The following is a 25,105-nucleotide window of genomic DNA, read 5'->3' as shown; positions in this document are numbered from 1 at the left end:
TTTGAGAGACTAAAGCATTTCAGCCATCAGGAGACTAACCTGTTGTGAGCCCCAGACAGAAAACCAGTGAGGCCCCCAATACCCAAGGTCCCTGTGATGACAGGGAATTGCTGAAATGAGCCATGCCCAGCTGATCCCAGGAGGCGACTCGTACCCCATGCTGCAGACCAAGGTGGAAAAGCCCCAAGGTTCCTGCCAATCTGACTGGTAGAAATCCCTTCCTGACCCCAAAACTGGTGATCAGCTGCACCCTGAACATCTGGGTAAGACCCTCAGCCAAGCATCTGAACAAGATTCTCAGAGCCCAGGCCACCCATCCACTGTCCATTCTCCAGCTGTGGCCACTTCCTGACACATCAGAGGAAAGCAGGGGGAAAAAACCCAGATAAATCTGTCCGCTTGTGCATGGAAGAAAAAATCCCTTCCTGATCCACTGTGGGTGACTGGCTGAATCCTTGATTACAGTCGTTTAACTGCAGACCTGCAAACATTAGGGGTGTGTTGCAGGCAAGGCTGCTCTCCCCTTAGTCCCTGAAGAAAGGGAATGAACAGGGGGATTCAGAGATTTCATGGCCAAAACTGACTACCACATCCTTCCAGCCCAACTCCTCCAGCACACACCAGCTGTATCATTTCTCCCAGGTGCTGGATTAAAGTAAGATGTCCCGTTAAAGCCTCCAAGCAATAGTGAATTCCTCCACCTCCTCAGGGAAGCCCTTCGAATGGCTGTGGAAATTGCTTCTGAGATAAAAGTTAAATCTGTCTCAATTCAATTTCCAGCCATTGGGTCTTGCTATATCTTTGCAGCAGTGGTGAAAAGCTTCCACTACTTGCTCTCTTTTCCAAGTGTAAGTACCTACACAGAGCGATCAAGTCAGCTCTCGCCCTTCGCTTTGATCAGCTGAATAGACTGAGCTCATCATGCATCCCCTCATAAGGCTTGTTGTGCAACCCTGGCTCATTTTTGTGGCCCTCCTTTGAGTGTTCCACACCTTGCTGGAAGTGTGTATATCTGAACCAGACACAGCATTTGAGCAGCAGTTACACTGACACTGGGGGCACAGGCAAGATCATTCCCTGCTACTTGGTATCACGTTAGCCCTTTTGGGCGCAGGGCTGCATTGGGAGCTCATATTGTGGCAATTATTTGTGATGCCAGCTACGTCCTTCTCTGAGTCACTTCCTGAACCTGCATTGTTGGCTCCCAGACATACTACATTTAATTTGGATGTACTGAAACTTCTCAGGGTTCTCTGGGAGGGGTCTAGTGGTTAGAGCAGGGCGGAACGAGGAGCCAGGACTCTTGGGTTCTATGCCCAACTCTGGGAAGGAAGTTGTTTTGGTGGCTTGTGTGGGTGGAGGGGAATGGGAGCCAGGTCTCCTGGTAGAAGTTGGGGGGAGGGAGTCAGACACTAAGGCCCATTAAGCCATGTGCCATTTTGCTGAGGCTGTGGTGAGAAGCCCCTTTAATGCTCATTTGGGACGAGCTCCCCAACTCTTGTTTGACACATCAGACGCAGCAGAAAGAGATGAGAGGCAGGTACAAAAGCTGAGTGTATTGAGTTTCCGGTGCAGTGTGTAGGGGGTTTGGGTCTCCCTGTTCTCAGCCCTGGCTTGCCCAGAAGTGGGCGTCGCTGTCCGACAGCTCCAGCAGATGGCGCTCCAAGAGCTCAGCATCCTCAGGGAATCGCTCAGAGAAGGAGCGGATCAGTCCAGCCGCGGTACCCTCGTACTGCACCAGGGTCACATCCTCGCCTGGGGAGGAGGGGAGAAGACAGGGTCATGGCATTGTCCTCATCACAGCCCCCCTCCTAACCTTCACCCCCCCTCCTCTCTCTCTCTCTCTCTCACACACACAGAGGTCATGTCTCATGTCCTTGCCTCCTGAGGGAAAAGGGGTAAGACGAGGTCCCGGTGTTTCCCCCACACCCTGCTCCATCACAGCCCTCTGTATTGCACCCACCCCAGCTCACTGGCTCCAATCTTAGCCCACCATGCCTTCTCGGCGCCCTCTCCACCTGCACCTGGCACCAAGGCCCCACAGGTCTGAACTCCCAGCTGGCAAAGGACTGGGGTAAACCAGGGCTCAGCCTGGCCTGCAGCCCAGGGGTCTAGTTACCCAAGGGGGGCAGCTGGGGTGGGAGTTGTGGGGCAGAACTGTACCCGCCACGTGAGTGTCACCCCAGAGCAGGGTGCACGGGGAACTGGGGGGACTCCACACCCTCCAGGCAGTGTTACCCCATAGGGAGGTGGATAGAAGGCTGGGCAGTGCTGGGGGATTCCATACCTTCCAGGCGGGTGTTGGCCTGCACAAACATCTTGCGTGCTTCCTTGCGTAGCAGCACGGTGTCCCGTAGGCTGAGGAATCGCTCAGGCCCCTCGTCTGACACGGCTGAGAAACCCTCATAGAGCAGCCGGCCCCCTGCCACATCCGCCGTCGACTTCAGCACCTGCAACATAAAGGGGGCTGAGACCCAGCCAGCCCCTCCACCCCCCGGCAGAACTGCCCCGTACACCCACAACACAGCCACGGTCCCACCACCCCCACCATGGTCCCCCTCTCAGCAATAGCACTGCCTCACTGAGCCCCACTGTCGAGTAGCACAGCACCCCTATTGGGGCCAGCACTGACTGTGAGAGGAGAGTGCCCTCTACTGAGCCCCCAGCTTGTACCCTGCAGCCCTGCCCCGCCCCTCACCTGCAGCCTGCGCAGGAACCGCTCGATGGCCGGCTTCCCCACAGGCAGGATCTTGTTGCGGTTGAGAGTGATGAGTGCATCGGGTTTGCCGTCAGCGCCCGTGGTGTGTTGCAGCGACACCAGCCCCTCGCCCGCCTCCAGCAGCACCCGCAGGATCACGAAGCGCGCCTGCATGTGAGCCTGGGGGAGAGCAGCAAGGTGCCATGATGAGCCTAGGAGTCCTGGCTCCCAGCCCCCCTCCCCTCTAATCCACTAGATCCCACTCCCCTCCCAGGGCTGAGATAGAACCCTGGCTCCCCCGAGCCCAGCCACACACACCTCAGAGGAGGAGTCAAAGGCTGCCCTGCCTCCTTCTAAAGGGCCAGTGCCCCCCCAACTTACCTGGCGCCAGGTGCCAGTCTCAGGGGTGTAGAACTCCAGCCCTAGCAGCCCAGCCCGCACCATGTTCAGCCAGTTGATGTAGATCACATCTTCCGCATCCTCGCCTTCCAGCTCAAAAATCCTGTGGGGGGCAGGAGGAGGGAGTGAGGGAGGCCCACTGGGGAACCCCCAAACTCCCATCCCCTACACTTGTAGATAAATCTCTGTATTAAGTATCTTCACATAACTCATATGCCTTTGTATTATGCCTCTCCATATAACCTTATATTAAGCTATTTTCGTACAACTTTGTATCAAGTCCTTTGATATAGGAACTTTGTAGCAGATCCCTATATAGAAAACTTATAGAAAACTTTGTATTAAATCTTGGTATAATGTTATAGCCCCTAAGGATAGTTAAAGTAGAAGAAAAATGTCTTTTTGCTAGGAGAAAAGGAGTACTTGTGGCACCTTAGAGACTAATAAATGTATTTGAGCATAACCTTTCGTGAGCTACAGCTCACTTCATCGGATGCATTCAGTGGAAAATACAGTGGGGAGATTTATATACATAGAGAACATGAAACAATGGGTGTTACCATACACACTGTAACAAGAGTGATCACTTAAGGTAAGCTATTACCAGTGTGGGGGGAGGGGAGGGGACGGGACTTTTTGTAGTGATAATCAAGGTGGGCCATTTCCAGCAGTTGACAAGAACGTCTGAGGAACGGGGAGGGGGGGGGGAGGGAGAATAAACATGGGGAAATAGTTTTACTTTGTGTAATGACCCATCCACTCCCAGTCTCTATTAAAGCCTAAGTTAATTGTTTCCAGTTTGTAAATTAATTCAAATTCAGCAGTCTCTCATTGGAGTCTGTTTGGGGCCTCTCCTTCTGCCCCTCCACCCCCATGAACATGATACAGTTCTGTGGTGACCTAGAATCCTATTTTCGACGTCTCAGACTCAAGGAATATTTCCAACACACCTCTTAATAACATACTAACCCACAGAGACCTTCCTACCAAGACTACAAAAAGAAGGATTCTGGGTGAACTCCTCCTGAAGGTCGAAACAACAGACTGGACTTCTACATAGAGTGCTTCCGCGGTTGTGCACAGGCTGAAATTGTGGAAAAGCAGCATCACTTGCCCCATAACCTCAGCGGTGCAGAACACAATGCCATCCACAGCCTCAGAAACAACTCTGACATCATAATCAAAAAGGCTGACAAAGGAGGTGCTGTCGTCATCATGAATAGGTCGGAATATGAACAAGAGGCTGCTAGGCAGCTCTCCAACACCACTTTCTACAAGCCATTACCCTCTGATCCCACTGAGGGTTACCAAAAGAAACTACACCATTTGCTCAAGAAACTCCCTGAAAAAGTACAAGAACAAATCTGCACAGACACACCCCTGAAACCCTGACCTGGGGTATTCTATCTGCTACCCAAGATCCATAAACCTGGAAATCCTGGATGCCCCATCATCTCAGGCATTGGCACCCTGACAGCAGATTATCTGGCACTGTAGACTCCCTCCTCAGGCCCTTTGCTACCAGCACTCCCAGCTATCTTTGAGACACCACTGATTTTCTGAGGAAACTACAATCCATCATAATCTTCCTGAAAACACCATCCTAGCCACTATGGATGTAGAAGCCCCCTACACCAACATTCCAGATGGACTACAAGCCATCAGGAACAGTATCCCCGATAATGTCACTGCAAACCTGGTGACTGAACTTTATCCTCACCCATAACTATTTCACATTTGGGGATAATGTGTACCTTCAAATCAGCAGCACTGCGATGGGTACCCGCATGGCCCCACAGTATGCCAACATTTTTATGGCTGACTTAGAACAACACTTCTTCAGCTCTTGTCCTCTAATGCCCCTACTCTACATGCGCTACACTGATGACATCTTCATCATCTGGACCCATGGAAAAGAGGAATTCCACCATGATTTCAACAATTTCCATCCCACCATCAACCTCAGCCTGGACCAGTCCACACAAGAGATCTACTTCCTGGACACTACGATGCTAATAAGCGATGGTCACATAAACACCACCCTATACCGGAAACCTACTGACCGCTATTCCTACCTACATGCCTCCAGCTTTCATCCAGACCACACCACATGATCCATTGTCTACAGCCAAGCTCTATGATATAACCGCATTTGCTCCAACCCCTCAGACAGAGACAAATACCTACAAGATCTCTATCAAGCATTCTTACAACTACAATTCCCACCCGCTGAAGTGAAGAAACCGATTGACAGAGCCAGAAGAATACCCAGAAGTCACCTACTACAGGACAGGCCCAACAAAGAAAATAACAGAACGCCACTAGCCATCACATTGAGCCCCCAACTAAAACCTCTCCAACGCATCATCAAGGATCTACAACCTATCCTGAAGGACGACCCATCACTCTCACAGATCTTGGAAGACAGGCCAGTCCTTGCTTACAGACAGCTCCACAACTTGAAGCAAATACTCACCAGCAACCACACACCACACAACAGAACCACTAACCCAGGAACCTATCCTTGCAACAAAGCCCATTGCCAACTCTGTCCACATATCTATTCAGGGGACACCATCATAGGGCCTAATCGCATCAGCCACACTACCAGAGTCTCGTTCACCTGCACATCTACCAATGTGATATATGCCATCATGTGCCAGCAATGCCCTTTTGCTATGTACATTGGTCAAACTGGACAGTCTCTACGTAAAAGAATAAATGGACACAAATCAGACGTCAAGAATTATAATATTCAAAAACCAGTTTGAGAACACTTCAATCTCTTTGATCACTCGATTAAACCTAAAAAGTTGCAATTCTTCAACAAAAAAAACTTCAAAAACAGACTCCAAAGACAGACTGCTGAATTGGAATTAATTTGCAAAGTGGATACTGGGAGTGGATGGGTCATTACACAAAGTAAAACTATTTCCCCATGTTTATTCCCCCCCACACACACACACACACTCCCCACTGTTCCTCAGATGTTCTTGTCAACTGCTGGAAATGGCCCACCTTGATTACCACTACAAAAGGTCCCCCCCCCCGCTCTCCTGCTGGTAATAGCTTACCTTAAGTGATCACTCTCGTTACAGTGTGTATGGTAACACTCATTGTTTCATGTTCTCTATGTATATAAATCTCCCCACTGTATTTTCCACTGAATGCATCTGATGAAGTGAGCTGTAGCTCACGAAAGCTTATGCTCAAATAAATTTATTAGTCTCTAAGGTGCCACAAGTACTCCTTTTCTTTTTGTGAATACAGACTAACATGGCTGCTACTCTGAAACCGTTGGAGAAGGGATGGAAGCCAGACCCAAGAACAATAAAACTTGTCAAGTGGGCTCATAGAAGATCAGACATATTGACAGCCTTGGGGGTTAGAAGCAAGCACTTTCTTTTGGGAACACCCTCTTTGCAGCACTGGGACAACACCCAGAGGGAAGCAGCACAAAGGACCAAGGGACACAGACACAGATTTTGAATCTGGGATAGATTTGCATGAGAGGGAAGCTGCTATAAATGTGAGGTATCTTGCAGAGGACCCTGGGTTTCGTCTTGTCAACATCGGAGCATTGATCCAGATCGGCAAAAGCCTGGCTCCACTCTCCCCCCCCATGTAACTCACCTGGCCAGTGAAGTTAAGGGGAGCAACTAGTTGGTAACAACAAGACTGAGTGTGCTTGTGTGTGTATGTGAGTGCATGAGTGTAATATATATCATATGCATATGATACAGTGTTGATTGATACATGTATTACCAATAAATGTGGCGCTTTGCCTTATCCCCCTGAAAAGATCCTGTGCAGTACTTTAACTACAACACACTGAGGGGATTGTTGCTGAATTCCTAAACCGACTCTCAAATTCTGCAGGGTACCCCCTCCTTCCCCCCAGATGTGACCCCCCCCCCGAAACTCTGCAAGGTTCCCCCATCCGTGATCCACCCTGATGAGCCCCCTGCAAATACACCAGGTCCCACACCATAGATCTGGGAACAGGGAATGTGTCTGGATAGGGGGGGCCTGGATACAAAAACCAGGGGGAAGGGGACTTGCTGACAGTGGGGGGCAGCTACAATTGCAAGGAAACGCCCCCCCATGGTATCTGCAGGACTGCAGCATTATCCTGAGCCCCAGACCCTGCCATCCCCCAGCCTCCCCTCACTCTCTCAGTCCCCAGTGACAGCCCCCACCTCCCCACTCACCACCCCGTACCCAAGTAATATGAACTCCCCCCATGACAGCCACCCCCACCATCCAGGTGACTCTCCCCATCCACCTGCTGTCCCCAGCCCCTGGCGATAGGCCTTGTCCCCCCACCCAGGCCCCTCACCGGAGCACGTCCTTGTTGAGGCAGAGGTAGAGCCCCACGCACTCGGCCCGACACTCCTCGTAGCTCGACGCGATGGTGGAGAACTTGCTGTCCCATGTCTCGCCACCCCGGTACCAGCTCTGGATCTGGTTTTGGGTGGGGGGGAGAGAAGACAAAGTTAGGGGGCAAGGCTGGCACCTTTGGGAACCCCATAGGCAATGGGGGGTGAGGGCTGGGACTGATACCCAATGGGACCCAATAGGTAATGTGGGGAGGAGGGGTCTGGGGAAGACACGCATGTGGACATTATGGGGCTGGGGTGCAGGGCTGGCTGGTGGGGGGCACCCCAAGGTGATCACAGATGTTCAGTGTAAGCTGGCCCTGCCACTTCTCTTCCCCATTAAGATCATTGCTCTCCCCACCCTCCCCCATCGCCACCACTTCCCCTCCCAGCCCCCTTACCAGTTCCCCCGTCTCCGGGTTGATCACAGCTTCTCTGTCGAAGTTACAGGTGCCCTTCTCCTCCTGTGTAATGGGGGAGACGTTAGCATCCACCCTCAGCCAGCACTGTCGCGCTGCACCAGCCGTGCTAGCCCGTGGGGAGAAGCATCATCCCCAACACTGTGTACAGGGACCCCTTGCCTGGAGCAGAGATGCAGCCTCCTCTGGGGTAGAGCGCAGGGGCTGTTTATATAGGAATCCTTTCCCCCTCCCGCAGCATCCCCTGCCAAGGTGGGTGCTTACCTGCACAAAGAGCTTCCCACTGCCATGTCCCAGCAGCTCATGCAGCCCGACCTGCACCTCAAATGATGGCCCCTTCCACTTAATGTACAGGTCCTGCAAGAGACCTACAGCCTCAGCCAGACATGGTGCGCAGTGCCCCTTCCTCCCGACACAGAATCCATGCTATTCCAGCCTTGGCCTTCTTCCAAATCCCCCAGCTCTGCCAGTGCCCCTCAATCCTGACCCACTGCTATCCCAGCCCTGGGGTCCCCTGACCCGCACAGCTCTGCCAGTGCCCCTCAATCCTGACCCACTGGCCCCCTGCTATCCCAGCCACGGGCTCCCGACCAACTCTCCCAGTGCCCCTCAGTCCCAATCCACAACCACTGCTATCCCAGCCCTTGCCTTCCCCCAACCTCTACAGCTCTGCTGATGCCCCTCAACCCTGACCTACAGCTCTGGACTCCCACACACCTTGTCCTTCTCAGCGAGGAAAGTCAGTTTGTCCTTCTGGGTGGCATAGGCCACTGACAGAACGTTGCCCAGGGACACGTTCTTGAAACCTTCGGTCTGGCGGATGTCATCATCTGGAGAGATGGGGGAAGCAGACACTTGGCTCAGTCCCACCTGCCCCACACTGTGGCCCCAAACAGTCTCCCTGTGGCCCCCACCTTCTCAATGCAGCACAGCGCCCCCTAGCACCACACTAGGGCACTGGTGTCAGCAGTGACTAGGAGAAGGGAGTTACATTCCCAGCCAGGAGAGGCTGAACTGCAGTGATCTGACCTCTCCAGGAGATGAACCTTCCTAGAAACTGCTTTAGATTGTTCCAGGGAAAGCTGCCAGGGAAGATTTCATTATTTACAAACTCTTTGGCTGGGAGAGCATTAGAGGACCGTCACATGGAGATAGGAGGACTTTTATACTAGCCAAAGGATGGTCTGCGACTCTCTGGGCATTTCTGGGACAAGTTGCAGTAAAACTGCAGCAAAATGTCAACTTGCTTTAATCAAATGCGTAAGCCATTACAGGAAGAGTTGGACAATCAGGTACTGTCTATGTTGTTGGCATTACAAGATAAGAGCATTCATTGCTGCAGCAAACAGGGAGCAAATGGAAACAACTGAAGAGGAGACAATTCAGACACAGTGTGCTGAAAAATTTAAATGGCTTGAAATACAGTTTCAGGAAAGCATGAAAGAAATTAACAAGCCAAACCCCCTGTGGAAAATCTGCCACCACCAGCCCAGAAAATAGAACCAGTTCTAAGGAAAGATTTTAAAACAACAGGACAGACTGGGAACACCAACCAACAGGATAGGCTAAGCCTAAACAGTCTGGCTTCTCAAATTGAAAGTGGAATTCCAAAGGGGTACGCTGAGGCAGAGACAATGGAAGCTGTGATCAAGGCAGTTTGCCTGGGACTGATCTTCAGGAGTTACTTGGAGGGGAAAGCTAACCAGAGCCTTCCAAAACTGAGGGTATATTAAGATCCTATTACCAGGAAAAGGATGCAACTGAACTTCCCCTGCAGCTCTCAAGAGCAGCACAAGGGGACGTTTCAGGATTTGCTAGTCCCAGCCCTTGATCTGAGACAGAAAGTACTGTCTGCCGCACAAGAAGCTGATTCTAACTGAAGATATGATGCGGTGCTACAGATATGGCTTTACTGGAAACCAAGCTACCTGGTATTACCTGAAAAATCCAAAAGCAGGTACATCAAGAATCACACAAAGAGATGGGACATTGAAGAGCAGAGCAAGCAACCAGTCTTGCAAGAGATCAGTTTTATTGGCCACAGATGAAGAGGGGACATCAGACATTGTCACTAGAGTCTGTCCACTCGACAAGCAAAAGAACCCTCACCAGCCTACCAGAGCGCCATTAACTCACAGTTACAACAGAACCATTTGGGTTTGTATCAAGAGAAGTCTTGCATCTAGACAGAAGCAAAGGAGGATACGAATACATCTTAGTCATAAGGGATCACTTTACTAGGTATGTCCAAGCCTACCCTCCCACCACCGAGTCAGGAAACACCATGGCAGAGGAGATCTTCGGTAACTTTGTTTTAAAATTTGATTTCCCCAGAAGGATCCAAGAGGCAGAGTTTGAAAATCATTTATTCCAAAGGTCACTGGACTACAGTAAACCTGAAACACTTTGCACAACTACAAACCATCCATGGGGTAAGGGCACACGGAAAGCCTGAATCAGGCTCTGCTGGATAGGTTGAAAACCTTGCTGGAAGAACAAAAGTCAAATTGGAAGGCTTCCTTTAATAAAGTGATTTTTGCCTATAACTGTACATGAGAACCGTGTTGCTCATTTCATCCTTCTGTTTATTATATGGAAGTTCAGCACATCTGCGCCTTGACATTGCTTTTGGTTGACCTATAAACTCTCAGTCTGCACCTGGGAACGGTAAAGATTATGTTGAGAAATGGAAACAGCAGATGAAAGAACCTTACAAACCAGCATCAACATGTTCTCAAAAATCTGCTACTCACAAAGGGAATCACTGTGATTAGAAAGTGCATGGTGCTGCCCTCCTGCCAGCTGCACCAATACTTGTCCAGAGTCTCCAACAGAGAGGAGGACCAGACCAATTAAGATTGTAGTGGGAAGATAAAAAATCATGTAGTACTTCACAGGGAAGGGGACAGTCTAGTCCAGGAGTAATAAATTATATTTTGGTCAAGGTCCAAATTTCTTAGTCAAGGTATAGTCAAGGCCCAGACTCCAGGGAAAATAATAAAATCCAACAACGATGATAACAACAACAAGTAAATAAAAAGATGTTGGGGTCTGTTCAAAAGCATCTGGCGATCTGGATTGGGCCCATGATCCGCCTATTGACTACCCCTGGTCTAGTCTATGAAGCACAAGCAGAACACAGGAAAGGAGGTGTTTGCAGTGAAGAACCCTATCTTCTACTTCCCTACGACTTCCCCTTGGGTGTAACACCACTACAGAAGACACACAGGACAAGGCAAACTAGCACCAAAGGAAATCAAAATGATGACAGGAATTTGGACTCCAGGGACTCTGAAAGAGAGAGTTTTCAGAGTAGCAGCCATGTTTGTCTGTATTTGCAAAAAGAAAAGGAGTACTTGTGGCACCTTAGAGACTAACAAATTTATTTGAGCATAAGCTTTCGTGAGCTACAGCTCACTTCATCGGATGCATTCGGTGGAAAGTGAGAGTGAAGATGAACTACATTGCTGATGGTATCCGATGCTGCCCATGGCACAGAGACTCTGAATCCACAAATATTTCTTCCCCAGCTGGGAAATGAGGATGCTGTTGACTTTATACGTTTGGAAATTGCTGATCACACTCATGGGACATTTGCAACAGTGGTTGAAAGACAGGATTATCAAAATGTGACCACAGAACCTGAAAAAAGCAGTGCCCCAGAAGACAGATCACTGACACACAAGGTAGGCTGACAAGGAAGAGAAGAGCCCTGCAGATGCTGACAGGAACAGTTAGGGCACCTACTTATCAATGTCTAAATCCAACTACCGGACTGGTGAATGCACCAGGAGGGTGTCCTCATATTTGTCACATGCCATATTCAGTGTCTATTCCTGAACCATCTCCGGTATTCTATCCAAGGCTGATGTAAGGGATATTGAATTACACTGTGGATGTTGATCTACAGCACTTTATGGCTCTGGATTGTTTGTAATTCTGTTCATTCAGTACGTTTTTCTAAGTAGCTTGCCATATGCCCAGTGACTTGGAGTTACACGGTGATGCCACTGATCACATAGGAACTGTTATTCCATAAGATATGAACATCTTTGCGGACTGAAGGTAGGGTGACCAGCCAGCAAGTGTGAAAAATTGGGACAGGGAGTGGGGAGTAACAGGCACCTATATAAAACAAAGCCCCAAATAAAAGGACTGTCCCTGAAATCGGGACATCTGGTCACCCTAATTGAAGGTGTTCAGAACTGACTGTTCTGTTGGACAGTGGAACTAAAATTGCCACAGAAACTTTCTGCTGAATTTGAAATAAATGGGAGAGAGCTGCAGAAGGTCCTACCGTCAGTCCCAGAACTCGTGACAGACAAGAGGCTCAAAGGACAATGACAGTGATGTACTGGGACTATTGCTAATAACTCAAACGGATGGACTGGATTAGATTTTGCTCGGGAAGACATTACATGAACTGAGGGGAGTGTAGTACTCCAAAGGGAATGTCAGGGTTAGATTTACCTGTGTGTGTCCCTTTAAGGATTGAAGGGCTTCCGAGGGGGTCCAAAGGGGAAGCTCCAGTTGTAGCAGTAGCATCATTTGTGCTCTAAAAGCACTGAGCAGTAATGGGGCTTGTGCAATGTGTATGGGTGTGTTCGGGTTTTGATACAAAGCTTAATAAAACTCCAGTTTTAAAACTGTCCCTGGACTGGGAGTGTAGCAAGAGTGCCATTGTATCCTCCACTCTGCTCGCTGCAGCCCAGTGCCCACTAGCGCGGCACTGGGGTCAGCACTGATTGCCAGAGGAAAGCACCCCCCACTGAATCGTCCCTGCAGCACAGCACCCCATAGGGCCTTGCTAGGACATTGAGGCCAGCACTCATCATGAGGGGAGAGCAGGTCAAGGGGACAGACCAGTGGGCCTTACATGTGGTCTGGTCTCCCGTGCAATGGCTGGGGTGCAGATGCAGGGAATTATGGATAGTGCCAGGGTGGAAGAGGATTGTGGATAGCTCCTGGGAGGCACACGGGATTCTGAGAAGGGATGCAGACAGAGAGGATTCTGGGTAGTCCCTGGGGAGGTGCAGAGCACTGTGGACCGGGGTGCAGGCACAGAGGATTGTGAGTAGTTCTCACAGTTGGGGATGTTGATGCCAGCCGGGATCCCACTGCCTGCGAATGTCAGCACGTCCAGCGAGGTGAAGTCCGGCGTGAGGAAGGTGTCCTTCTCGAAGGCACGGGGCCAGGGCAGCTCCAGCAGAAGCTGCTCAGCCGACTCCACCAGCCGTGCAAACTTGGCGCTCATGGCCTTGTTCACGATGGCCACAAATCCTGGGGGGAGAGAGCGGGTGCTGTGGCTAGTACTGCCCCGCCCCAGCTAGTCAGCCACCCTCTGCCCAACACCACCACAAACTCCCCCACTGTAGAACACAACCCCCCACAAAACACCCCAACAGTCACACAAAACTACACCCCTCCCCTACAACTCCCCCAAAGCAATTACAATATATGACCACCATCTCCAAAACACACCTACAATACACAATTGCAAGGGACACACAACCACACCCCCCCATGACATTACATGACTACACAACCAACTCTCCTCAGCAGTCAGCCACAAGGGAACACAGTTACAGTACAAAAGCACACCCAGAAAAAACACACACACACCCGTCCACAGCCAGCCCATCCCCTCCCTCCCACTATTCCAACCCCTCCTGGTTCCCCAGGATCCTTTGGGGCTGGGAACCAGCTTGTTTTACCTTCAAACTCCCCCCGGGAGCCATAGGGGTCTCGGTAGCTTTCAATAAAGCCGATGTAACTGTGGAGGGAGAGAGCATATTAAATGGCCTGGCCTGCCCTGGACAAGAGACGAACCCCTGGTTCACTGATCCCAGGAGGCAAATGTCCCCATCAACAAATCCTTCTCCTTTCCTCTCTCAGCTGCCCCCCCCCCACCTCCCCCAGCTAGCACCTGACTTCTCTCAAAACTCCTGGGTGCCAGCACTCTCTGCTCTAACCCACTGAACCCCATTTCCCTCCCACAGCTGGGGACAGAACCCAGAAGTCCTGGTTCCCAACTCCCACCTTTCGACAATAGGCCCCTTGTCACGGATCCAGCTCCGGGAACCTTCCTTGTGGGCCGCAATGGAGCCCTGCGTGAAGCTACGGATGTAATGCTCCAGCATGTGCTCCTGGTTGGTGTTGGCAGCATGAGCCTGGGAGAGAAGAGGGGCAGACACCTAGCTCATCAACGACTATTCGTCTGGCTTCAGCCATTCCTCTCCCAACCCCGCAATAAATTCCTCCTCCCACATCACCATCTCAACTCCAGGAAGTGAGAACCCAGGGGTCCTGGCTCCCAGCCCCTCCTCCCAGAACTGGGAACAGAACCCAGGAGTCCAGGCTCTCAGTCCTTTGGCCCTAAGACTATCTTCTCTCTCTGGATAAATAAGGTTTCACTTTGGTGGCAGAGTTAGAGTTTAAAACCTACAAAAGCCACTGGGAGAGATCCCCCCACACACACAGCTCAGTGCACATGCAGAGCAGGGGCGACAGGGACACTCATGCCTTGGTGCGCTGTAGGTTCTCCACCACTCTCTCCAGCAGGGGTGAGTAGTCCCCACGGGTCACACGGAACGTGCAGCCCTCAAACTCAAAGCAGCGCAGCTTGGGGGCCAGCTCATGATCGACGGGTGCATCTGGGGGGAGAGAGAGAGATAATTCAATGTGGGGGAAGAGAGTGGGGAGTGCAGGCAGGGAGCTAAGCATGGGGGTGGGATCCAGGCAGCAGGTGAGGGGGGTGGCATGGGGGAGTACGGGTTGGGGGATTGGGGAGAAATCCAAGCAGCGTGGGAAGCACAGGTGAGAGGAGCTCAGGGAGGTGGGCACTGTGGGGAGCACAGACCAGGGGGATCCAAGCAGAGGGGGCAGAGAAGGGGGAGTCTTACCAGTGCCCAGCACTGATGCCAGCCGCACCTCGTAGCATGTCTGCCCTGCCTTGTCCTTCTCCTTGAAGAGCCGTGTGTTGTAGGCACTGATGTTCTGAAAGAGATGCAGAGATGGTGCTGGAGGGAGTGGGAGATTTACCCCATTTGACTCCCCCTTCAGTGGGCCCCCTACAATCCTACCCAGATCAGATCTGGGGGGATGGGAAATCTGGAGGGCGCAGACCGCAGGAGGCCTGATGCTGGCCCTGCCCTATGGGCACAAGGGCCGTAGCAATGCAGATGCAGCAGACACACCCCACGGAGGTGGTCAGACTTGGGGCTGCCCTGTGTGGGGCTATTTGGGGGAACCCGGGGAGATGTCCTATATCAGTGTGTCAGCAGGTACCTGCGAGTCAAGGAATTTCTGGGTTAGCTGGGCATCCTCCAAACAGCAGTTCCCAGAGAAATAGGTAGTGGTGCCCTGAGGGGGAAGGCAGGGTGTTACCGAGAGACCGCTAACCCCCCTTCCCGCCACCAACCGAGACGGCTCACACACCCCCTCCCCACCGCCAGCCGCACCCACTGACTCCCTGCCTCCCCGCTGCCAGCCACGCCCGCTGAGACACACGCAGACACCCCCTGCCCCCAGCCACGCCCACTGAAACACACACAGTCCCCGCCGCCAGCTGAGACCACTCACACACCCCCTCCCCGCCCCCAGCCACGCCCACTAAGACACACACACACACCCGCCGCCAGCCACACCCACTGACCCCCCACCTCCCCGCCCCAGCCACACCCACTGAGACACACACACCCGCCACCAGCCAAGACCGCTCACATACCTCCTCCCTGACGCCAGCCACATCCACTGACCCCCCTGTCTCCAGCCATGCCCACTGAGAGACACACACACAGCCATGCCCATTGACCCCCCTGCCTCCAGCCACGCCCACTGACCCCCACCTCCCCATCGCCAGAAACACCAACTGAGACACACACACACCCTGCCACCAGCTACACCCATTGAGACACACACACCCCCTCCCCACCATCAGCCACGCCCACTGACCCCACACCTCCCCGTCGCCAGCCACACCCACTGAGACACACACCCCCCGCCACCAGCCACACCCACTGAGACACGCACACACACCCCGGCCGCCAGCCACGCCCACTGAAACACACACACACACACCCCGCCGCCAGCCACGCCCACTGACCCCCCACCTCCCCACTGCCAGCCACACCCACTGACCCCACACCTCCCCGTCACCAGCCACACCCACTGAGACATACACCCCCCCCCGCCACCAGCCACACCCACTGACACACGCACACACACCCCGGCCGCCAGCCACACCCACTGAGACACACACACACTCCCGCCGCCAGCTATGCCCACTGACCCCCCACCTCCCCGTCGCCAGCCACACCCACTGACCCCCCACCTCCCCGTCGCCAGCCACACCCACTGAGACACGCACACACCCCTGGCCGCCAGCCACGCCCACTAAGACACACATACACACCCTGCCGCCAGCCAGACCCACTGAGACACACACACCCACCCCGCTGCCAGCCACGCCCACTGAGACACACACACCCACCCCGCTGCCAGCCACGCCCACTGAGACACACACACCCACCCCGCTGCCAGCCACGCCCACTGAGAGAGACAAACACTCCTGCCGCCAGCCATGCCCACTAACCCCCTACCTTCCCGCCACCAGCTACACCCACTGAGACACACACACACACCCCAGCACCAGCCACGCCCACTGACCCCTCATTTCCCCCGGCTCCCAGGGTGGATAGACATTCACTTTTTTTAATCACATTTTTTAAATTACATCCATTTTTTTCATCATTATATCAATTTCTCTTTCCAAAGAAAAGAAGAACATAAGAATGGCCGTACTGGGTCAGACCAAAGGTCCATCTAGTCCAGTATCCGGCCTTCCAACAGTGGCCAATACCAGGTGCCCCAGAGGGGATGAACAGAACAGGTAATAATCAAGTGATCCATCCCGTCACCCATTCCCAGCTTCTGACAAACTGAGGCTACGGACAACATCCCTGCGCATCCTGGCAAATAGCCGTTGATGGATCTATCCTCCATGAACTTATCTAGTTCTTTTTTTTAAATCCTGTTATAGTCTTGGCCTTCACAACATCCTCTGGCAGGGAGTTCCACAGGTTGACTGTGCATTGTGTGAAAAAATATTTCCTTTTGTTTGTTTTAAACTTGCTGCCTATTAATTTCATTTGGTGACCTCTAGTTTCTCTGTTATGAAAAGAAGTAAATAACACTTCCTTTTTTACTTTTTCCACACCAGTCATGATTTTATAGAACTCCATCACAGCCCCCTTTAGTTATCTTTTCCAAGCTGAAAAGTCCCAGGCTTATTAATCTCTCCTCATGTGGCAGCTGTTCCATACCCCTAATCATTTTTGTTGCCATTTTCTGAAACTTTTCCAATTCCAATATATCTTTTTTGAGAGGGGGCAATCACATCTGCACTCAGTATTCAAGATGTGGGCATATGATGGATTTATATAGAGGCAATATGATATTTTCTGTCTTATTATTTATCCGTTTCTTAATGATTTCCAACATTCTGTCCGCTTTTTTGACTCCCGCTGCACGTTGAGTGGATGTTTTCAGAGAACTAGCCACAATGACTCCAAGATCTCTTTCTTGAGTGGTAACAGCTAATTTAGACTCCATCATTTTATGTGTATAATTGGGATTACATTTTTCAATGTGCATTACTTTGCATTTATCAACATTGAATTTCATCTGCCATTTTGTTGCCCAGTCACCCAGTTTTGAGAGATCCTTTTGTAGCTCTTCGCAGTCTGCCTGGGACTTAATTATCTTCAGTAGTTTTGTACCATCTGTAAATTTTGTCACCTCACTATTTACCCCTTTTTCCAGATCATTTATGAATATGTTGAATAGGATGGGGCCCGGTACAGACCCCTGGGGGACACCACTATTTACCTCTCTCCATTCTGAAAACTGATAATTTATTCCTACCCTTTGTTTCCTATCTTCTAACCAGTTACCAATCCATGAGAGGACCTTCCCTCTTATCCCATGACAACTTACTTTGCTTAAGAGCCTTTGGTAAGGGACTTTGTCAAAGACTTTCTGAAAATATAAGTACACTATATCCACTGGATCTCCCTTGTCCCTTGTTGACCCCCTCAGAGAATTCTAGTAGAGTGGTGAGGCATGATTTCCTTTTACAAAAACCATGTTGACTCTTCCCCAACAAATTATATTCATCTATGCGTCTGACAATTTTATTCTTTACTATAGTTTCAACTAGGGCTGTCAACCGATTAAAAAAAATTAATCGCAATTAATTGTGCTGTTAAACAATAATAGAATACCATTTATTTAAATATTTTTGGATGTTTTCTACATTTTCAAATATATTGATTGCATTTTGCGTCATAATTGAAAAGTCTAGAATGCTCACTTTATTTTTATTACAAATATTTGCGCTGTAAAAAACAAAATAGTATTTTCAATGCACCTAATACAAGTACTGTAGTACAATTGCTTTATCATGAAAGTTGAACGAATGTAGAATTATGTACAAAAAAAACCTGCATTCAGAAATAAAATAAAGTTCAATCAGTCCTACTTCTTGTTCAGTCAATCATTCAAACAAATTTGTTTACATTTGCAGAAGATAATGCTGCCTGCTTCTTGTTTACAATGTCACCTGAAAGCGAGAACAAGAGTTTGCATGGCACTCTTGTAGCCGGCATTGCAAGATATTTACATGCCAGATGCGCTAAAGATTCATATGTCCCTTGATGCTTCAACCATCATTCCAGAGGACATGATGATGATGGGTTCTGCTCGATAACAATATAAAGCAGTGCGGACCAATGCATGTTCATTTTCATCATCTGAGTCAGATGTCGCCAGCAGAAGGTTGATTTTTCTTTTTTGGTGGTTTGGGTTCAGTAGTTTCTGCATCAGTGTATTGCTCTTAAGACTTCTGAAAGCATGCTCCACACCTTGTCCCTGTCAGATTTTGGAAGGCACTTTAGATTCTTAAATCTTGGATCGAGTGCTGCAGCTATATTTAGAAATTTCACATTGGTATCTTTTTTGCATTTTGTCAAATTTGCAGTGGAAGTGTTCTTAAAATGAACAACATGTACTGGGTCATCATCCAAGACTGCTATTACATGAAATATTTGGCAGAATGCAGGTAAAACGGAGCAGGGGACATACAATTCTCCCCCAAGGAGTTCAGTCACAAATTTAATTAATGCATTATTTTTTAATGAGCGTCATCAGCATGGAAGCATGTCCTCTGGAAGGACAGCTGAAGCATGAAGAGATATATGAATCTTTAGCACATGTGGCATGTAAGTATCTTGCGATGCCGGCTACAACAGTCCCATGTGAATGCCTGTTCTCGCTTTCAGGTGACATTGTAATTAAGAAGTGGGCACCATTATCTCCTGTAAATGTAAACAAACTTGTTTCTCTTAGTGATTCTCTCCTGCAGACTGGAACCATTTTAAGGTGGCCCGTGAGCCGCATCAGTGGCTCGGCCCCATTCCGGCTGGGGCACTGGGTCTGGGGCCGGACCACGCGGCTCGGTCCCACTCCGGCCGGGGTGCTGGGTTGGGGGCCACACCAGCGGCTTGGCCCCTCTACGGCTGGGTCACGGGCCACACGACATGGCTTGGACCTGTTCCAGCCGGGGTGCTAGGTCAGGGGCTAGACCACTTGGCCCGGCCCTGCTCTGGCTGGGGCGCTGGGTCAGGGCCGCACCACGCCGCTCCTGGAAGCCGCGGCATGGCCCCTCTCCAGTTCCTACACACTCCAATGGGAGCTACAGGGGCAGCACCTGTGGACAGGGTAGCGTGCATAGCCGCCTGGCTGCACCTTCGCGTAGGAGCTGGAGAAGGGACATAACATTTGAGGTAAGCGCCACTTGAAGCCTGCACCCCCTGAGCCGCTCCCCACACCCCAACCCCTGCCCCAGCCCTGTTCCCACTCCCGCCCTCCAAACCCCTTGATCCCAGTCCAGAGCACCCTCCTACAACCCAAACCTCTCATCACCAGCCCCACCCCACAGCCCGCACCCCCTTCCGCATGCCAACCCCAATTTTGTGAGACTTCATGGCCCGCCATACAATTTCTATTCCCCGATGTGGCCCTTGGGCCAAAAAGTTTGCCCATCCCTGCTCTAAAGTTTTACATTTTTTGTTTTTGTGTGCAGTTATGTAACAAAAAAAACCCTACATTTGTAAGTTGCACTTTCATGATAAAGAGCTTGCACTACAGTACTTGTATGAGGTGAATTGAAAAAAATACTATTTCTTTTCTTCATCATTTTTACAAACGTTTGTAATAAAAAATAATATAAAGTGAGCACTGTACACTTTGTATTCTGTGGTGTAACTGAAATAGATATATTTGAAAACGTAGAAAAACATCCAAAAATATTTAATACACTTCCATTGGTATTCTATTGTTTAACAGTGCGATTAATCGCGTGAGTTAACTGCTATTAATCAATAGCCCTAGTTTCAACCAGTTTGCCAGGACCAAAGTCAGGCTTACCGGCCTGTAATTGCCGGGTTCACCTCTGGAGCCCTTTTTAAAAATTGATGTCATATTAGCTATCCTCCAGTCATTTGATTTAAATGATTCAAAGTACAGTTAATAGTTCTGCAATTTCACATTTGAGTTCGTTCAGAACTCTTGGGTGAATACCACTCGGTCCTGGTGACTTATTGTTTAGTTTATCAATTTGTTCCAAAACCTCCTCTAATGACATCTCAATCTGTGACCGTTTCTCGGCTTTGTTATCTAAAAAGAATGGCTCAGGTTTGGGAATTTCCCTCACATTCACAGCCATGAAGACCAATGCAAATAATTCATTTAGTTTCTCTGCAATGACCTTATCACCCTTGAGTGCTCCTTTAGCATCTCGATCGTCCAGTGGCCTTACTGGCTGTTTAGCAGGCTTTCTGCTTCTGATGTACTTTAAAAAAAAAGTGCTATTAACTTTTTGATTCTTTGGCTAACTGTTCTTCAATGTGTTTCAAATTCAGTTCGAACTCCTGACAGGCTCTGGCAAGGCCAAACCTTACTGCAAATCATTAGAAACACTGAAAGAAATACACAATAATATAATATGCTGCATGGATGAGCCCTCAAATCTTGAAGGGGGGGGAGTGCATGGCTGTGTAATTATATGAGCAATCAGGGCTAAACCCTCTTTAATGGCTGAGGATGAATCAAGCTTTATACATGTCCCAATGGCCTGCATGTCCTGAGGGTGGAGCAGAGTGAGACCTGGCCATTAGTTTGACATTGAGCAAACCTTGCTAACTGGATGATCTCAAACCACAGTTCTTTCAGTTTCCGTTCTGCACAAAAGCTTCCGCCTTAATTTAGTGCTCTCGGTCAGCGTTTTTCAAAGGTCAGGTCAGGTCGCAGCATAGAAGGCACTGGGTCACTCTGGTCAGCACCGTTGACCGGGACATTAGAAGTCCTGTCGGCGTTGCTGCCCAGCTAAGGCAAGCTAGTGCCTACCTGTTCCGACACCACGCTGCGCCCCGGAAGCAGCCAGCAGCAGGTCCAGCTTCTAGGCGGGGGGCCACAAGGCTCCACGCGCTGCCCCCACCCCGACCACAGGCTCTGCACTCCCATTGGCCGGTTCCCAGCCAAGGGGAGCTGGGGAGGAGGGGGGGCAGTGCCTGCAGGCAAGAGCTGCGCAGAGCTGCTTGCATACCTCCTCCTAGGAGCTGGACCTGTTGCTGGCCTCTTCAGGCAGAGCACAGGCCACGGTGCCAGGACAGGCGGAAAGCCTGCCTCTGCACCCTGGCTGTGCCGCTGACTGGGAGCCGCCGGAGGTAAGTCCATGCCCCAATCCCCTCCCGCAGCACTGAGCCCGACCCCAAACCTGGAACCCCTTCCTGCACCCTAAACTCCTCATCCCCAGCCCCATCCCAGAGCCCGCACCCCCAGCCCAGAGCTCTGACCCACTGCTGCACCCCAAACCCCACATCCCCAGCTCCGTTGGGTCACGGGCATCAAGTTTTCTTCAACTGGGTCCCCAGAAAAAAGTTTGAAAACCACTGTTCTAGTTCAACCAGGAATTAATTCAGGGCAGTCCTATGGCTGTGTTATACAGGAGATCAGACTAGAGGACTGCAGTGGTTGCTCGTAGCCTTAGAATTCATGAATCTATAAATCAACCTGTTTGACTGGTTTATACCAACCAATGAAAATAAACCTTTCTTTAGGAAAAAAACTAACAAGTACAAAGGCAAAACAAGATGACAATAGATGATTTAAATCAAGGTTTCCTGCTGACTGATGATTTAAATCATGATTCAAATCAGTGGTTTAATCACTAATTTAAATCAACCATCCTGGTTGCTCCCAACCCCCACCCCTCCCCAGGCCAGAATCATCATGTGTGTATGTGAGGAGCATTACCTTCTCTCTGAGCCCCAGCTGTCTCTGCTGCGGGTCCAGCGAGAACATCAGCTCCCCACACCTATCCCACAGTGACTCCATCTCCTCTGGCCACTCCTGGAATGCCTGGCTCTGCCAGATCAGCTGCCGGAGCTTGTCCTAGTGGAGAAAGGGGTACAGGGACTGAGCTGTGAAGGAGAGGGGGATAAGCAGGCTGGAGCCATGGTGTGAGGGAGGGCCAAACAACCTCCCCTCCATAGAACATTTAACTCAGTCAGGGACCTGCTCCATAGCCAATGGGAGGGAAGGAAAGTGATGATTGGCTGGGGAAGATGGCTGGCACAGAGCTCTTGGCAAGAGGATGATACTGTGTCTGGGGAGCAGTGCCTCCCCATGGAGACTCCAAAACATGTTCCATCCCCGTGACCCTGCCATGTGGCCCTTCCCTCCGCCCCCTGCAACCACAGACTCACCTTGGGCAAGTTGGGCACAAACTTGGTGTCCCCAAAAGATTTGTAGTTCCCCATGTTGGAAAAGACACCAGCAGCGTAAACCAGGAACGCCTATGGGGAGAGAGGAATGATCAGGGTCCAGGCAGGCACTCCAGTGCCAGGGAGAACCCAGGAGTCCTGGCTCCCACCCTCCCTTCCCCCCACTCTAACCTACTAACACCCAATCCTCTCCCAGAGCCAAAGAAACCCAGGAGACCAGCCTCCCAGCCCCTCCCCAGTGCTCTAACCCACTAGACCCCACTCCCCTTCTAGAGCTGGAGACAGAACCCAGGTATCTGGGTGTGGTGGTACCTGGTACTCCTGGTCAGTGAGGCCAGCGGAGCGCGCCAATTCCCCCAGCTGGTCAGGGTCCTGGGCACGGAAGAGCCGAGAGAGCAGCACATAGATGGCTGGTGCCTCAGGTGAGGTCTGGAGCAGCACAACCAGCCCCCCGTACCAGCAGGCACGTGACAGATAGTGGGCGTAGAGCCGCTCGCCCCGCAGCAGCAGCCGGAAGGCCTCGCTGCAGTCCAGGAGCGCCAGCCCCACATCATTGGGCAGCACATACTGTGGGTCAACCATCTTGCTGGCCAGCCTGTGGGGAAAGCACGGGTGCCCCTCAGTCCCAACCCACAGCCCATGTTCTAACCACGAGACCCCACTCTCCTCCCAGTTCCATATTCATCCCTAGGCTGGTTATTGTCCACCCCCCGCACAACAGCTACAGCAGAATATCAAAGCTAGGACAGGCAGGGCTATTGCCCCACAGCTGAGCCAAAGTGGCATAAGCATAACCAGGGACACAACCACCCACTCATGCAATGGCCTATCTGACTGACCTACACAACCACACAATTGCCCTCCCAAGCACATCTGTACAAAGACACATCCACTCCAGGATGCAGCACCCCAGAGGAGGCTAGGTAAGGGATCCTGTAGAAACTGCTCCCACGCCTCACCCTAGAGGCGGCTACATCTCAGCATCACTCCCCGCCCCCGACACTGCCCTGATTGCACCCTTGTATTGCAGCAACATCTGCACCCACAAGTGCCTGCACCCCCCCGTGCATCCGCTCCCACTCTCCCTGTGCCCAGCCCCCCAACTCACACCTGGTGCCTCCCCAGTCCGTGCAAGGCCTATGCCTCCTGCACCGCGGGGGGGGTCCTTCACCACCCCCCAGGACCCCCACTGCTCTGAGTATTCCCCCTCCCCCGAGACCCCCGTGCACGCCCCTCCCCCCGGCAGGCTGCGCGAGACCCGCCCTGCGCCCAACTCACGCTACAGCACGCGCCCAGAGCCCCCACCTGCCGCCACGGCCCACTTCCTGCTTGCGGCCCCTCCCCCAGCGCCTTTCCATTCATAACCTCGGCCCTCCCCACCCACCAATCCGTGGGCTCTGCCAGGGAGACGGACGTTCTTTGCAGCCAGTCGCGCTTCGGCATGGGCAGGCCTTCGCTTTCCAAGCTCCTCCGCTGCCGCACGCGTTACCCAAAGGCCGGCCCGCGCTCTGGCGCTTCAAGGGCTGTTGTCCTGTCACTAACGGGAGGGGACGGTCCCAGATCCCATTGCCTGCCCCCGAGCCTGCCAGTCCACCTGCCCTGGGGCTGGATCGGGGCTGGTGCCCCGAGCGGGGCAAGGCCCCGGCTCCCGTTCCCTGACAAACCGGATTGGACCCGGCTTTATTCTCCCAGAGGGTCACAGGCTGCCCTGCTCCTAGAGGCCGGGGCGGGGCGGGGCGGGGCGGGGGGCAGCCTGCTTCTTTTTTTCTTTTTTCTTTTTTTTGCGATTTTCCAGAAAACTCCCAACCAAACCGTGCAGAGAGATTCTCTAGGCGGCCTGTGCCTGCTGGCAATTTTATAGGCTTGTGATTATTTATTATGTGTATTACCGCAGCGCCTAAGAGCCTGATTCCCAGAGAGGACCCCGTTGTGCTAGGCATTGTACAAATGCAGAACACACAGACCCCGCTCCAGAGCGCCTGCAATCTAAGTACAAGCCGGGAGACAACAGGGGTAGAAAGATGGGGGAGCACAAGGAACCAGTGAGACAGTAGTGTTCAGCATGCATGAGAGGCTGTCTGGGCTCTGCACACCTGCAGGCTCACCAAGGTCAAGTTGTTTCTAGGTGTCACGGCAAAGGAGAGATGCCACCACCACCAAAACTATCTCTGGTTGGGGAGTCATCCAAGCCACACCTCTTGGTGTCTTCATTGGTTCTTCAGTTTCATCTTCTTTCTAAAAAAGAAAAGGAGTACTTGTGGCACCTTATAGACTAACAAATATATTTGAGCATAAGCTTTCGTGAGCTACAGCTCATGAAAGCTTATGCTCAAATAAATTTGTTAGCCTCTAAGGTGCCACAAGTAC

At 51.3% G+C, this 25,105-nt stretch overlaps 1 protein-coding gene across 4 annotated transcripts; it reads right to left on the bottom strand.

Moving 5' to 3' along the window:
• Positions 1–1,536: 1,536 nt before the first annotated feature.
• Positions 1,537–24,389, bottom strand: DPP3 (dipeptidyl peptidase 3). 4 transcript variants are annotated; one of them, XM_038411580.2, is made up of 18 exons: positions 24,123–24,389; positions 23,051–23,333; positions 22,721–22,810; positions 22,269–22,406; positions 15,183–15,257; positions 14,798–14,891; positions 14,418–14,548; positions 13,935–14,065; positions 13,610–13,668; positions 12,981–13,175; positions 8,613–8,725; positions 8,160–8,252; positions 7,878–7,940; positions 7,437–7,561; positions 3,080–3,200; positions 2,699–2,878; positions 2,288–2,450; positions 1,537–1,755 (listed from the first exon to the last, which is right to left on the bottom strand). In XM_038411580.2, the coding sequence occupies exons 1-18, from the start codon at positions 24,179–24,181 to the stop codon at positions 1,604–1,606; spliced, it is 2,265 nt and encodes a 754-aa protein (XP_038267508.1). In that variant the 5' UTR covers positions 24,182–24,389; the 3' UTR covers positions 1,537–1,603. The 4 variants fall into 4 exon arrangements, with proteins under 4 accessions (XP_038267508.1, XP_038267510.2, XP_038267509.1 ...); XM_038411582.2 differs by lacking the exon at positions 24,123–24,389 and adding an exon at positions 24,044–24,104; XM_038411581.2 differs by lacking the exon at positions 24,123–24,389 and adding an exon at positions 24,017–24,092.
• Between the last annotated feature and the right edge of the window lie 716 nt (positions 24,390–25,105).

The sequence above is a fragment of the Dermochelys coriacea genome, chromosome 7 (assembly GCF_009764565.3).
Source record: "Dermochelys coriacea isolate rDerCor1 chromosome 7, rDerCor1.pri.v4, whole genome shotgun sequence".
NCBI classification, from domain to species: domain Eukaryota; kingdom Metazoa; phylum Chordata; order Testudines; family Dermochelyidae; genus Dermochelys; species Dermochelys coriacea.
This window is presented reverse-complemented; position numbering and strand designations above follow the sequence as displayed.

What these genes read in the sequence shown, in the direction of transcription:
- DPP3 (XM_038411580.2), bottom strand. Translation starts at nt 24,181, where the DNA reads ATGCCGAAGCGCGACTGGCTGCAAAGAACGTCCGTCTCCCTGGCAGAG. An exon ending in GTGGGAAGCTCTTTGTGCAG is followed by an intron (nt 7,941 to 8,159) that starts GTAAGCACCCAC and finishes CCCATTACACAG; the next exon opens with GAGGAGAAGGGCACCTGTAA. An exon ending in CTCAACAAGGACGTGCTCCG is followed by an intron (nt 3,201 to 7,436) that starts GTGAGGGGCCTG and finishes TGCCCCCCACAG; the next exon opens with GATTTTTGAGCTGGAAGGCG.